The 15,520-nt window shown below is 43.9% G+C and overlaps 1 protein-coding gene across 18 annotated transcripts in view; it reads right to left on the bottom strand.

Moving 5' to 3' along the window:
* DEPDC5 (DEP domain containing 5, GATOR1 subcomplex subunit) overlaps window positions 1–15,520 on the bottom strand; it is a 156,102-nt gene that overhangs the window by 94,262 nt on the left and 46,320 nt on the right. For all 18 annotated transcript variants that reach the window (XM_063603422.1, XM_063603421.1, XM_034948731.3 and 15 more), the window contains exons 15-20: window positions 12,110–12,244; window positions 10,719–10,780; window positions 10,024–10,097; window positions 8,749–8,818; window positions 5,304–5,340; window positions 4,302–4,422 (exon numbers count right to left, since the gene is read on the bottom strand). In XM_063603422.1, coding sequence (XP_063459492.1) covers window positions 4,302–4,422; window positions 5,304–5,340; window positions 8,749–8,818; window positions 10,024–10,097; window positions 10,719–10,780; window positions 12,110–12,244 — 499 coding nt within the window. The remainder of the gene's footprint in view (window positions 1–4,301; window positions 4,423–5,303; window positions 5,341–8,748; window positions 8,819–10,023; window positions 10,098–10,718; window positions 10,781–12,109; window positions 12,245–15,520) is intronic.

Raw genomic sequence — 15,520 nt, 5'->3', positions numbered from 1 at the left:
GCTGTCCTACCTTGAGTTAAAACTAAAACCCATCACCAGCCCAAGCCACGTGGAACCCAATAACAAAAATCCCCAGTGTGATCTACAAGTGGGAAACCTGTATGCGGTACTTCACCCTTAACAGCTTGAGATGTTATATAAGAGACGGGGGAAATGACAGATATTATGCAGCCAAAGTCCTAGGATTATAGTTGTAAAGAAAGGACTGCTCCAGGCTGACCCCACCTGATCCCACTGATTAATCTCTCATCACTAAAAACAGAATGAGAAGAGAGGTATGATGTGATGTGGGAGAAAGAACATAGTGCCCGAGAAGTCTACTCGCCCTCAAATTTGAATCTAAATCTAATCAAGCTTCCAGAGATAATTGCCAGTTTACAGGGAATCTGCAGAATAGAGGAAAACTGAAACACAACAAGGCAACAATCAGCCAAATGTAGAAAGCAAGACATTCTACTGTCACACACACACACAAAAGGCATTATAACCAAATGCAAAAAGTGGATCTTGTTTAGGTCCCATTTCAAACTAACTGCAAAAGCACATTTTTGAGGCAATTCAAAAAACTGACTATGCACTGGCTATTAGAGGGCATTTAGGGATTAGTGTTAATTTTGTTACCAATGATAATGGTACTGTGATGGGTTTTTTTTTAGTTCTTATTTGTTGAAACATATACTAATCAGCTTTGTGCCAGGCTGGGTGACACTAAATAAATACATAACATGTAAAAAAAGAAAGAAACTTACGCTGAAGTATGTACTATTGAAAAAAAATAGAGGCTGCCTGGGATTTGTTTTGTTTGTTTGTTTTTGTGAGACGGAGTCTCACTCTGTCACCCAGACTGGAGTGCAGTGGCATGATCTCAGCTCACTGCAGCTTCCACATCCTGGGTTCAAGTGATTTTCCTGCCTCAGCCTCCCAAGTAGCTGAGATTACAGACGCCCACCACCACGCCTGGGTACTTTTTTCGTATTTTTAGTAGAGACGGGGTTTTACCATGTTGGTCAGGCTGGTCTCAAACTCCTGAACTCAAGTGATCCACCTGCCTTGGCCTCCCAAAGTGCTGGGATTACAGGTGTGAGCCACTGTGCCCGGCCAATCCTGGGATTTGTTTTTAAAATATTCCATCCAAAATTTAAATGTGGGAGAGGTCATGAAACAAGGCTGACAACATGGTGATAACTGTTCATGATACTATTCTCTATTTGAGCACGTCTGAACATTTCCTAATAAAAGTTTATATATATATATATATAGCCTTATTAAAACATAAAATTCCCCAAGGGGAAAACCTCTAAAAGCAACAGGAAGAAGGATCAAAAAGAAAGAAGCCCTATAGAGAAGCAAAAGCTCAGAACGAAAGGGCAAGCCCACCAACGGGGCTGCCCTTCTGGCATCAGAGCTGCTCCCTTTCCTCCTGGAAGGATTTTTTTAGTAAGAGCTTAAACGGAGCCTGAAAACAGATTCCAAGTGCTGACTACATGTTTGTTCTTTCCACAGTAAATATTTAAACACCAGTATACGCTTAGCCATGTGTGAAGGTAGCACCAATTAAGACACAATTTGTGCCTTCAGAGACCACACAACCTGGGTACCACCAGGTCTTGTCATCTTTGATTAGAAAAAGAAAATCAATCTTGAACTATGAGAGCATTTTTAAAGACTACAAAGAAAAGCCCCTAAGTAGCTCTTACTGAGCCCCTAAGCAGCATCCACACATAGGAGAGAGGCTGCTGACAGCACTTAATTCTGAGCTCTAAGCCTTCTCAGGTAGGACTGGATGAGAGAAAAGGGCAGAAAACAATCATGTGGTTACTCTAAGTTCATTTGCCACAAAATTAAGAGACATAATATTCTTCCACTCAGTTGCACTTAAAGCTACAGAGTTAAGAAATCTGGCAGGGGGCAGTGGCTCACACCTACAATCCCAGCACTTTTGGAGGCCAAGGTGGGTGGATCACCTGGGGTCGGGAGTTCGAGACCAGCCTGACCAACACTGAGAAACCCCGTCTCTACTAAAAATACAAAATTAGCCAGGCGTGGAGGCCAATGTTTGTAATCCCAGCTACTCGGGAGGCTGAGGCACAAGAATTGCTTGAACCTGGGAGGTGGAGGTTGTGGTGAGCTGAGATTACACCATTGCACTCCAGCCTGGGCAACAAGAGCAAAACTCCAACTCAAAAAAAAAAAAAAAAGAAAGAAATCTGGAAAATTGGCCGGGCGCGGTGGCTCGCGCCTGTAATCCCAGCACTTTGGGAGGCCGAGGTGTGCGGATCACGAGATCAGGAGATCGAGACCATCCTGGCTAACACGGTGAAACCCCGTCTCTACTAAAAATACAAAAAATTAGCTGGGCGTGGTGGTGGGCGCCTGTAGTCCCAGCTATTCGGGAGGCTGAGGCAGAAGAATGGTGTGAAGCCGGGAGGCAGAGCTTGCAGTGAGCCGAGATCGCGCCACTACACTCCAGCCTGGGCAACAGAGCGAGACTCTGTCTCAAAAAAAAAAAAAAAAAAAGAAATATGGGAAATTGATTCACAGTATTTGGTACACAGGGAAAAAAATATAAGCTAGAGCTGTTTCACACATTCACAAAAAAAGAAAGTCAACATAAATAATATAAACATAAGCATAAAATCCAAGATGAGGCCGGGTGCAGTGGCTCATTCTGTAACCCCAGCACTTTGGGAGGCCAAGGCGGGTGTGGGCCACTTGAAGTCAGGAGTTTGAGACCAGCCTGGCCAACACAGTGAAACTGTCTCTACTAAAAAATATAAAAATTAGCCAAGTGTGGTGGTGCATGCCTATAGTCCCAGTTACTTGGGAGGCTGAGGCATGAGAATTGCTTGAACCCAGGAGGCAGAGACTGCAGTGAGCCGAGATTGCAGCACTGCACTCCAGCCTAGGAGACAGGGCAAGACGCCATCTCAAAAAAAAAAAAAAAAAAAAAATTCCACCAAGACTATAAAGTATTTGAAGAAAATATGAAATACACATCTGTAACTCTGGAGTAGAGAGTGCTTTCTTACACAAGACTCAGAAATGAATAGATGAGTAGATCTAACTACATCACAATTAAAAACTACTACATGGCTGAGTGCAGTGGCTCATGCCTATAATCTCAGCACTTTCGGAGACTAAGGCGGGAGGATGGCTTCAGCCGGGAGTCTGAGACCAGCCTGGCAATATGTGAGACCTCATCTCTACAAAAAATTAAAAACTAGCTGGACATGATGGTGCATGCCTGTAGTCTCAGCTACTTGGGAGGCAGAGGCAAGAGGATCACTTGAGCCCAGGAGGCAGAGGTTACAGTGAGCTGTCAACGTGACACTGCACTACAGCCTGGGTGACAGAAGAAGATCCTGTCTCAAAAAAAAAAAAAAACAACTACCATATGACCAAAACACCACAGAGCAAATTTTTAAAAGCAGGACTTAAAGAAAGAAAAGTTCATGCCCACTCAGAATAATAAACTTAAAAGAAACGCTGTGTCCAAGGATAGAGCCAGCCCAATGAGAGGAAGATTCTGGAATTTGTGAATTGTTTCCCTTGGCTCAGAAAAGCATAAGAACCAGCCAGGCACGGTGGCTCACACCTGTAATCCCAGCACTTAGGGAGGCCGAGGCAGGAGGATCACTTGGGGACAGAAGTTCAAGACCAGCCTGGCCACCATGGCGAAACCCCATCTCTACAAAAAACACAAATATTAGCTGGGCGTGGTGGCGCGTGCCTTTAATCCCAGCTACTCAGGAGGCTGAGGCAGGAGAATCGCTTGAACCCAGGAGGCGGAAGTTGCAGTGAGCCGAGACTGTGTCATTGCACTCCAGCCTGGGTGACAGAGTGAGACTCCGTCTCAAAAAACAAAACAAGCCAGGCACAGTGGCTTACGCCTCTAATCCTAGCACTTTGGGAGATCGAGGCGGGCAGATCACCTGAGGTCGGGAGTTCGAGACCAGCCTGACCAACATGGAAAAACCCCATCTCTACTAAAAATACAAAATTAGCCAGGCGTGATGGCGCATGCCTGTAATCCCAGCAACTTGTGAGGCTGAGGCAGGAGAACCGCTTGAACCAGGGAGGTCAAGGTTGCGGTGAGCCGAGATCACACCATTGCACTGAAGCCTGGGCAACAAGAGCGAAACTCCATCTCAAAAAAACAAAACAAAACAAACAAAAAACCAAAATGAAACAAAACAAAACAAAACAAGATTTTCAAGGTTGCTCTCTTAGAGGTCGCTACTGAACTTCAGGTTTTCCTACACAATTTTTATATGCACCCCCAAGTGAATCTGGCAGAAAACCTGCAGCTGGCGAGGCACTGGGCCCGGGATGGGCCGGGCAGCCTGAACACTTGAGCGTCATAGGCGTCATAATCTACTTGGATGGGAAGGGCGTTCTCAGATTCTTTTGGACTCCCGAGAGCTGAAATACACAAATAATATAAATTGTCATCAAATACATTTCAAACACAGGCCTGAGAGCTAAAATACACAAATAATATAAATTGTCATCCAAATACATTTCAAACAGAGGCCTTCAGATAATCTTCACCAAAATCTGCAAGGCACAGGTGATCACCCTCTCCCCTTGAAAAAATGGGATAACGATCTATTCATCAAGTAGAGACTAAATGACGTATATGTCAAAGCAATATAGAAATAGTATAGCACTAAATAAAGGCAAGCTGTGGGTAGCATTTCATCCTTTTGTGACCCTTCTTAAAATAAATCATCTTAATATGTTTAGTAGTTTAAAACTTTCTACGTGATCCCTACAAATGGCCTATGGAAAAGAAAAACAAGGTTTTTTCAATTTGCAGATGGCGGGAAAAAATACAAGGTAATTAAGGGATCCTGCAAACATGACACAAAGGGAACTCAGGTCTCCTGACTTTTCCATAAACTTTTTATGGGACTTCACATAGTTTTGTTGTCATGGGTTAGCTGATGCTCTTTTTTTTTTTTTTTTTTAGACGGAGTCTTGCTCTGTCGCCCAGCCTGGAGTGCAATGGCGTGATCTCGGCTCACTGCAACCTCTGCCTCCCGGGTTCAAGTGATTCTCCTGCCTCAGCCTCCCGAGTAGCTGGGATTACAGGCACCCACCATCACGCCCAGCTAATTTTTTTTGCATTTTTGTAGAGACAGGGTTTCACCATGTTGGCAAGGCTGGTCTTGAACTCCTGACCTCAGGTGATCCACCGACCTTGGCCTCCCAAAGTGCTGGGATTATAGGCGTGAGCCACTGCACCTGGCCAGCTGACTCTCTTTTTAAAAGCAAGAAAAAAAATCTAAAAAAATACTCACACGTATCACGGCCATTTTTTGCTTTCTCAGAGGCGGGCTGAAAAATTAAATAGATAATTAATCACTCCTTCCTTCGCTAGGAAAGAACTTATCAAAAGGCACAGTATATATGTGCTGCTCCCAGGGAAGACAGCCTGTAACTGACAGAAAGGCAGGAGCTAACATCTGACATCTACCTACCACGGTCCTTTATTCCCATATCACATCTTGTTGCCTCTCACAAACCTGTCCACTGGGGGAATGGACTGCCCCTTACAAGTGGGGATATTCAATTGCAGAGAGAATAAGGGACTTTACCCAAAGCCACACATTCAGCAGGTGGCAGAGCCAAAATTCAAGACCAGATCTTTAGATTCTTGGTCAACCCACTGTTGTGTTTGTCCCACCTGACCCAAATGCTGCATGCTTCCCCCTTCACTACGGTGCTGTCACCTGTCTGCCTACACCTACCAGAGCTGAGCACTCTGTATATCACCCAATTTGCTGAAATGAAGTACAAGGGTAGAGGAAAAAAACTAATAGAGCTATCACTTTTTACATTTTCTTAAAAATCTTTTTCAGATTAAATAAATAAATAAAGGCCAGGCACAGTGGTTCACGCCTGTAATCCCAGCACCTTGGGAGCCCAAGGCAGGAGGATTGCTTGGGCCCAGGAGTTTGAGACTAGCCTGAGCAACACAGTAAGACCCCATCTCTATTTATATATATATTTTTTTAATCTTTCAGGACCCTGAAAACTTTCACAACAATACTAACTCTTGCTTCTTTAAAATGATCATGGTAGCCAAGTACAACGGCTCATGCCTGTAATCCCAGCACTTTGGGAAGCTGAGACAGGTAGATCACCTGAGGTTGTCAGGAGTACCAGCCTGGCCAACATGGTGAAACCCCATCTCTACTAAAAATACAAAAATTAGCTGGGCGTGGTGGCTCACACCTGTAATCCCAGCACTTTGGGAGGCCAAGATGGATCACCTGAGGTCAGGAGTTCAAGACCAGCCTGGCCAACATGGTGAAACCTCGTCTCTACTAAAAATACAAAAAATTAGCTGGGTGTGGTGGCGGGCACCTGTAATCCCAGCTTCTCTGGAGGCTGAGGCAGGAGAATCACGTGAACCCAGGAGATGGAGGTTGCAGTGAGCCGAGATTGTGCCATTGCACTCCAGCCTGGGAGACAGAGTGAAACTCTATCTCAAAAAAATAAAAAATAAAAAAAAATAAATAATAATACAAAAATTAGCTGGACATGGTGGCGCACACCTGTAATCCCAGCTACTTGGGAGGCTGAGACAGGAGAATCACTTGAACCCTGGAGGCAGAGGTTACAGTGAGCCAAGATCGCACCACTGCACTCCAGCCTGGGCCACAGAGAGAGACTCTACCTCAAAAAAAAAAAAAAAAAAAATTAGGCATGGTGGCATGCGCCTGTAGTCCTAGCTACTGGGGAGGCTGGGGCACGAAAACTGATTGAACCCAGAAGGCAGGGGTTGCAGTGAGCCGAGATCCCACCACTACACTGGGCATGACAGAGCAAGACTCTGTCTCAAAAAAATAAAATAAAATAATCATGGTGCAGAGAAGTTTTTCCATGTTCTACTTTGCTGAGAATGCTTGTGGTGAAGGCAAGAGAGGCCCTTTCTAGACAGAATCCCATCTCCTAGCACTTCACTATCTGATATGGCTTATGTCAGGAGTCCTCAGATTGCTCCAAATTAGTATTTCCCCTATTAGAAGAGTAACATTAACAGCCCTCCCCGCTAAAAAAAGAAAAGGGAAGAAGAGGCCCTGACACACAGCCACAAATGGAGCAACCCTCAGTGAATTCAGCTCTACTAGGAAAGGGCAGAGGGGTGAGAGCACTCGGGTGTGGGGCCTGCAAACATAACAGCCTGCTTTTCTTCTCACAGTACATCAAAACCACTTTTTCGAGTTCTGGCCGGGTGCAGTGGCTCACGCCTATAATCCCAGCACTTTGGGAGGCTGAGGCGGGTGGGTCACTTGAAATCAAGAGTTTGAGACAACCCTGGCCAACATGTGAAACCCTGTCTCCATTAAAAATACAAAAATTAGGCTGGGTGTGGTGGCGGGTGCCTGTAATCCCAGCTACTCAGGAGGCTAGGGCACAGGAATTGCTTGAACCTGGGAGGCAGAAGTTGCAGTAAGCCAAGATCACGCCACTGCACTCCAGCTTGGGAGACAAAGCAAGATTCCATCTCAAAAAAACAAACAACAACAACAACAAACACTTGTTACAGTTGCAAATATATTCCATCAAGTGGATATTTCATAGTTCAGCCATTAATCTATTGTTTTCAACTTCTCACAGTTATAAATAAAACTAAACCCAGATGTATTTGCATATTATCACTTCAATTATTTCCTTACATCGCATGCCCCAAAATGGAAGTGCCTGGTTCAAATAGCATAAACATTTGCTCTCAATACACATGGCTGAAATGCTTTGCAAAAGTATGGTACACCAACCAGGTACTCAAGTGTCAATTTCACCACACTTTTTGTAGCATGTGATATAATTATTAATATATTTTAAACCTCTTTGGAAAGAAGAAAACAAGAATTCCCATTCTTGTTACAATTTTCATTTATTTTCTTGGTTTGTTTGTTTCCAGAGACAAGATCTCACTTAGTCACCCAGGTTAGCGTGCAATGGCGCAATTATAGCTCACCACAGCAATGGATTCCTGGGCTTGGGCAATCTTCCCGTTTTAGCCTCCCAAGTAGCTGGGACTACAGGTATGTGCCACCACACCTGGCTAATTCTTTTTTAGTTTTTATAGAAATGGGGTCTCACTATATTTGTTGCCCAGATTGGTCTCAAACTCCTGGCTTCAAACAATCCTCCTTCCTCAGCCACCCAAAGCACTGGGGTTACAGGCAAGAGCCACTGCACTCAGCCAGAATTTTCATTTCTTTATACTAAGATCTGACCTTTTTATCATATTTCCCCTTTGCTGCAATGCATATCTGCATCTTTGTCTTTATCCCCACTGGTATCTGAGTGGCTTCAACATCTGAATAAAACAGTCAGGTCACAATAAAACGAACTCTTAAACAAACAAAAAATGAACTCTTGGTCTTGGTCATATTTTTGTCAAAGGTATTTCACGCAGTCTGGCCTTGGCCTTGTTATTTATTTATCTAATGTATAAAGTTATAAAGTTTGGGGATGAATTTCTTAACCCTGTTCATGGCCATTGGGAAAGATGAGGGTACCTCAGGACTAAAATAACCCTATCAATGCGTGATAGTCCACAAAGGCTCTCTGCTGATTAATGAAATCTACCTTCTTGGCTGGGCAGAATGGCTCATGTCTGTAATCCCAACACTTTGGGAGGCTGAAACAGGAGGACTGGTTGAGTCCAGGAGCTCAAGATAAGACTGGACCACATAATAAGACCCCGTCTTAACAAAAATAAAAACCTACCTTCTTTCCTGCCAGTTTTATTCGTGGGGTGAAACTATTACAAAAGAGCTGGCTTTTGGATGTGTAGAAACTGTAAAAGAAACAAACAGAGTCATTAATCTAAATCCCCTTTATTTTAAAACTCAAAACACAGTTAAAATACTAGGCATGGATCAGCCCTCCTGACATGGGCTTTGTTCTCAGCTTCACTGATCTTCCCAATTTTAACTTCTTTTACAAGAATTCACTACAAAACATTAGTTATGTTTTGTTTTTTGGTAGAGACAGAGTCTGGCTACACTGACCAAAATGGTTTCAAACTCCTGGCCTCAAGCATTCCTCCCACCTCAGCATCCCAAAGTGCTGGGATTACAGGCATGAGCCACTGTGCCCGGCCTGAAATTGCTACTTTTGTAGGTCAAAAACAGTCTAATATCATGATATCAAATAGTATAAACTAATAGCTGCAGCTTTGCCATGAACTTGCTATTCAAGACCAGGTTGGCCAACACAGTGAAATCTCGTTTCCACTAAAAATACAAAAATTAGCTGGGCGTGGTGGCAGGCACCTGTAATCCCAACTACGCAGGAGGCTGAGGCAAGAGAATCACTTGAACCCGGGTGGTGGAGGTTGCAGTGAGCCAAGATCATGTCACTGCACTCCAGCCTAGGTGACAGAGTGAAACTCCGTCTTAAAAAAAAAAAGAAAGAAAGAAAGACAACCCAGAGAAGGATAGAATGCTCTGGAAGCACTGAAGAAAAAGTGGCTGTTAGCTATCAGGGCAGCACAGGAGGAATTCATGAAAGAGAGATGCTGGAGTTGGATCTTGGAAGAAAATAGGCATTTTCAGGAGAAGGGTAGGTGGAATAAGATTAGTGTCATAGTTCAAAAAGATGAGGCACTGGCACTGGCAGAGGGATGAGAAAAGCCATCCCTGAGCTGGAATCAGCAGGATTCCATGTAAAGAGGCGCGGGGACTTCTCTAGAGCTGAAGGAGGTCAGGTACAAATGTTGGTCTTCTACAGTCTGTGGGAGTTGGGAATAGAAGGACATGGGAACGGCAGAGGAAGTAAGTCCTTCAAATTTTGTTTTTATCCTTTTTCACCATAGACTGTTCCTATGATACTGCTACTGCTTTGTGCATACAGAGCTTTGAGCAAATGTTAGAACTTGGTTTCCACATTTTCTTAACAAAAGGTTTAGTGCCATAATAAGAACTTAACAGATTTAAAGAAAAATGGCAAGGAGGCTGTTCAAAACGCTTATCACCTACTATTGATCGAGATCACACCCACCTGTGGTTTATCCAGTGAGGGATATTATAGTCATCGCCCAGACGAGAATCCCGGGGAGCACTCCGATTATGGAGCTGCAAGGAGAAAAATGAGAGCACAGATAAGCTACAGAACAAGTAGGTTTTGGAACTGCTCTAACTTTTCTGTTTTTCAGGTTTTTAAAAAAAATTTTTTAGGGCTGGGCGCTGTGGGTCACGCCTGTAATCCCAGCAATTTGGGAGGCCAAGGCAGGTGGATCACCTGCAGTCAGGTGTTCAAGACCAGCCTGGCCAACATGGTGAAACCCCGTCTCTACTAAAAATACAAAAATTAGCCAGGCATGGTGGCAGGCGCCTGTAATCATAGCTACTCGGGAGGCTGAGGCAGGAGAACTGATTGAACCCGGGAGGCAGAGGTTGCAGTGAGCCAACATCGCACCATTGCACTCCAGCCTGGGGGACAAGAACAAGACATTGTCTCAAAACTAATAATTTTTTTAGAGAGAGAGTCTTGCTTTGCTGCCCAGGCTGGAGTGCAGTGGTTATTCATAGGCATGTTCATAGCAAAGTATACCGAAACTCCTAGGCTTAAGGGATCTTCCCACTTCAGCCTCTCGAGTAAGTGGGACTATAAGCGCATGCCACAGCGCCTGGAATTTTTCTCTTTCTAACTATACTCCAACTGGCCTTTAGTAAACAAATCCAAAATCTAATTACCTTGAACAATGGGACAGCATGTAATGGTTGCTCTCCCATGCACACCAAGTCCACACCAATTCCTAAAAAAAGAAAAGACAAAAAGAATTGTGGGGAGGGAATGGCAGAGACAAGTGTCCCTATCTATAAATCATGTTATTTAACTGGGTAGTAGGCAAAGCTAACTTACCATTGTATGATTTATAACCTCATAGTGCTGCCTATCCAACAAAGAAGTAAATACATTCATTTTGTCTGTTTCCTCTTTTCCAAGTGCCCTACTAACGTATCATTATTCGGTGCTTGACAATTAGCCTTTGACTGTCCTACAGGTCATGACTTGTTTAAAAAAAGACAACCAAACTTCCATGTTTAAATTTTTAAGGCCAGAAAGGAACAGTAACTTTGTAATATCTCAGTAAAAAGTAAAACAATCCACATCACTTAACAGAGCTTCTTTAGTGGCATCAGGATTTACTTTCCAAACTCCTTTATTTTTTTTTTTTTGACAGTCTTGCTCTGCTGCCCAGGCTGACATGCAGTGGTGTGAGATCACGGCTCGCTGCAACCTCCACCTTCTGGGTTCAAGCAATTCTACTGCCTCAGCATCCCAACTCCATCTTGTTGATGAAACAAATCAAATTGGGGGGTGTGGGGCTGAGTTGGGGATACGAGGCACATCATGGAGGAAGGACTGGACTAGATGACCTGATAGTACATCTGAAAATGGGCTGACAGCAGCTGGGTGTGGTAGCTCATGCCTGTAATCCTAGAACTTTGGGAGGCCAAGATGGGCGGATCACGAGGTCAGGAGATCGAGACCATCCTGGCTAACACGGAGAAGCTCCACCTCTACTAAAAATACAAAAAAAATTAGCCGGGCATGGTGGCGGATGCCTGTAGTCCCAGCTACTTGGGAGGCTGAGGCAGGAGAATAGTGTGAACCCAGGAGGCGGAGCTTGCAGTGAGCCGAGATCACACCACTGCACTCCAGCCTGGGAGACAGAGCGAGACTCCGTCTAAAAAAAAAAAGAAAGAAAGAAAATGGGCTGACAGCACATGGGTCCCTTGAAATCATCCCTCCAGGAAGGCTTCTCTAGTGCCCAATATGTTTGGGGAACTCAGAGTACCCTGATACAACCTTTAGAGAAAAACAACCTACACTAACATATTAAAAACTGAGGAAGACCTGTCATTATGGAACCTGCTTATCTTTGCATGACCCAGCATTTCCCAAACTGATTTGACCATGAAATTTTAGCACCTGACACCTATTGACATCCACAGACGTTGTGACACACAGAACACTATGTAGAGCTCCTCACATTCTAAGAAGTCAGTGAAGCTCACAGTTCTAAGGGGAAATCAGGCTAGGAACATGTGGAGACAGGGCACAAACCAGAGAGCATTACCATTATCTATCATCCGCTGCTTGGTCAGGATCATGAGTAGGCGGTCCACTTCAAAGACACCCACCCCGGGCGTGATCACCACTGACATCTGTCCAGTTCGGTCAAAGTTGCGGTTGATGTAGTGCTTATCAAACACTAGAAATAAAACAAAAATTCCACAATAATGATGTTACAGCTTTTCAGAACCCTGTCACAGACAAGCATCTCTACACTCTCAGAGCATTCTGCCCATATTTTTATTATAGCAACTGCCACATTCTAGTTAAATGTATACGCATCTGTCTTTTCTCTTCCATATTAAGAACTACTTGACCACAGGAATAAGTCGCTGTCACCTTTGTTAATACCCCTCCTTGACACCTCATACTTGCCCTGTGCAGCCTTAAATGCTAAAATTTCATGCTGTGAGGGTTGGGTATGGTGGCTCATGCCTGAAATCCCAGCACTTTGGGAGGCCAAAGCAGGCGGATCACTTGAAATCAGGAGTTTGAGACCAGCCTGGCCAACATGGTGAAACTCCATCTCTACCAAAAAATACAAAAATTAGCCAGACATGGTGATGTGCACCTGTAATCCCAGCTATGTGTGAGGCTGAGATGGGAGAATCACTTGAACCCAGGAGGCAGAGGCGCAGTGAGCCAAGATCGTGTCACTGCATTCCAGCCTGGGCAACAGAGCAAGACCCTGTCTCAAAAAAAAAAAAAAAAATTCATGCTGTTAATTTAAACCTTCCATAAATGAATCTGTAGTAAAACTTTGATTATATTATTTTATATATTATATATTATTTTAATATTATATATCTTAATGATATAATTAGATTATATTAGTATTAATTTAAGACACTATTTAAAAGAGTAGACCAAAATCTTGGGATGACTTTGTAAATCTGGCAAGTCACTTTTTATTTCTAGCCTCTATAATTCTTACTATGAAAAATCAGTGATATTCCAATATGACAAGAAGATTTACTAACAGAAGACATTATGCTCTAGAATTCCCCGAGCACCTGGGTACAGACATGTGGGAAGATGATATACATAGTGATGTGTACACGTATCATCACGTCCACCTCTGGCCAGTGGCAGATGGACACCTAACTGGAGCTAAACAGATCAGACCCTCTCTACCAGGAATGTAAATTCTGAACAGAGAGCAGAGACAGGGTTGCTGGAAGCTGAAATATGACTCTCATAATTCCTGCTGCTATGGTTCCCAGAGCCACTAAGGTTCTTCGACATGGTGTTTGAGCCTTTCCTGGCTGCTCCATTTAAGCCTCTGTATCCTTACAGTAAATTTCGCTTTTTGTTTAAACTAAATCAGTACATCTCTGTTATTTGCAAACAATATATTTCGGCTAACACATAAATGCCGGGATAATCATACCACACTGCTAACAATGGTTCCCCTTAAAAGAGGACTGACACTGGGGAGCAGGAGGAGGGTATCATTTTTTACTTGATATACCTCTCCATATTCAAATTCTAGTAACATGGTTACTTCTGCAATTTTATTTATTATTTATTTATTCATTTATTTGAGACAGTCTAACTCCATCACCCAGGCTGGAATGCAGTGGCACGATCTCAGCTCACTGCAACCTCCACCTCCCGGGTTTAAGTGATTTTCCTGCCTCAGCCTCCCGAGTAGCTGGTATGACAGGCATGCACCACCATGTCTGGCAAGTTTTTTATGTATTTTTAGTAAAGATGGGGTTTCGCCATGTTGGCCAGGCTGCTCTTGAGCTCCTGACCTCAGGTGATCCCCCTGCCTAAGCCTCTGAAAGTGCTGGTATTACAGGTGTCAGCCACTGCAGCCAGCCTATTTAAAAAAAAAATTTTTTTTTTGAGATAGTGTCTTTTTCTATCAACCAGGTTGGAGTGCAGCGGCGTGATCTCTGCTCCCCACAACCTCCACCTCCCAGGTTCAAGTGATTCTCCTGTCTCAGCCTCCTGAGTAGCTGAGATTACAGGTGTGCGCCACCATGCTGGCTAATTTTTGTATTTTTAGTAGAGACAGGGTTTCACCATGTTGCCCAGGCTGGTCTTGAACTCCTGACCTCAAGTGATCTGTCCGCCTCAACCTCCCAAAGTGCTGGGATTATGGGTGTGAGCCACCATACCTGGCTATTTTTGTAATTTTTTTTAAAGTAGATTTTAATTTTTTTAAATTTTTATTTTAATTCTTATTTTTTAAGTAGATTTTTAAAATATTACCTAGAAGCAGTTGAGGGATGGGGTGGAAGATAATAACACAGTTCGAGTAAGTCAAAGAACCCAAGGAAGATCCTTCCAGTTCCTGACCATGAGAAGCAAATGACTACCAAATTAACTGGCCAACAGAAGACCCAAGAGCTAAATGTTGGTCATTACAACCATCCAATTAGAAGCTATTGCTTTAAATTAATTTTGGGGGTAGGTGAGTGGGGGCATCATCACCTAGGTCCGGGTCTGCAGGCATTCATAAAGAGACATGCATAGCTGTCAGAGGCCTTTGAACCAGAGCAACTCCATCTTGAATGGGGGCTGGGTAAAATGAGGCTCACACCTGCTAGTCTGCATTCCTAGGAGGTTAGACATTCTTAGTCACAGGGTGTTTACAGTTAAGGGAACAGGATAATAATGTTTATCCAACAGACTCAGGACTTAATAGACCCAGGAAATGCCCTGATGTCCCAATATCTTAAAAACAAAAGCATTCTTAGTTTAGGAGTAAGTTTTGCAGCCAGGTGCAGTGGCTCACACCAGAAATCCCAGCACTTTGGGAGGCCAAGGTGGGCGGATCACGAGGTCAGGAGATCGAGACCATCCTGACCAACATGGTACAACCCTGTCTCTACTAAAAACACAACAATTAGCTGGGTGTGGTGGCACGTGCCTGTGATCCCAGCTACTTGGGAGGCTGAGGCAGGAGAATCGCTTGAACCTGGAGTTGCACTGAGCAGGGAGATCATGCCATTGCACTCTAGCCTAGCGACAGAGTAAGACTCTGTCTCAAAGAAAAAAAAAGGCTGGGCGTGGTGGATCATGCCTGTAATCCCAACACTTTGGGAGGCCAAGGTAGGTGGATCACGAGGTCAGGAGCTCGAGACCAGCCTGGCCAATACGGTGAAACCTCATCTCTACTAAAAACACAAAAATTAGCCGGGCATGGTGGTACACACCTGTAGTCCCAGCTGCTCAAGAGGCTGAGGGCTACTCAGGAGGCTGAGGCAGGAGAATCACTTGAACCTGGGAGGCGGAGGTTGCAGTGAGCCAAGATTGCACCACTACGTTCCAGCCTGGATGACAAAGCGACACTCCATCCCAGAAAAAAAAAAAAAAAAAAAAAGTAGCATTAAGAGAAATACCTAATGCAGATGATGGGTTGATAGGTGCAGCAAACCACTATGGCACATGTATATCTATGTAA

The sequence above is a fragment of the Pan paniscus genome, chromosome 23, assembly GCF_029289425.2.
Source record: "Pan paniscus chromosome 23, NHGRI_mPanPan1-v2.0_pri, whole genome shotgun sequence".
NCBI classification, from domain to species: domain Eukaryota; kingdom Metazoa; phylum Chordata; class Mammalia; order Primates; family Hominidae; genus Pan; species Pan paniscus.
The sequence above is the reverse complement of the archived record's forward strand: the minus strand, read 5'-3'. Positions and strand labels throughout refer to the sequence as shown.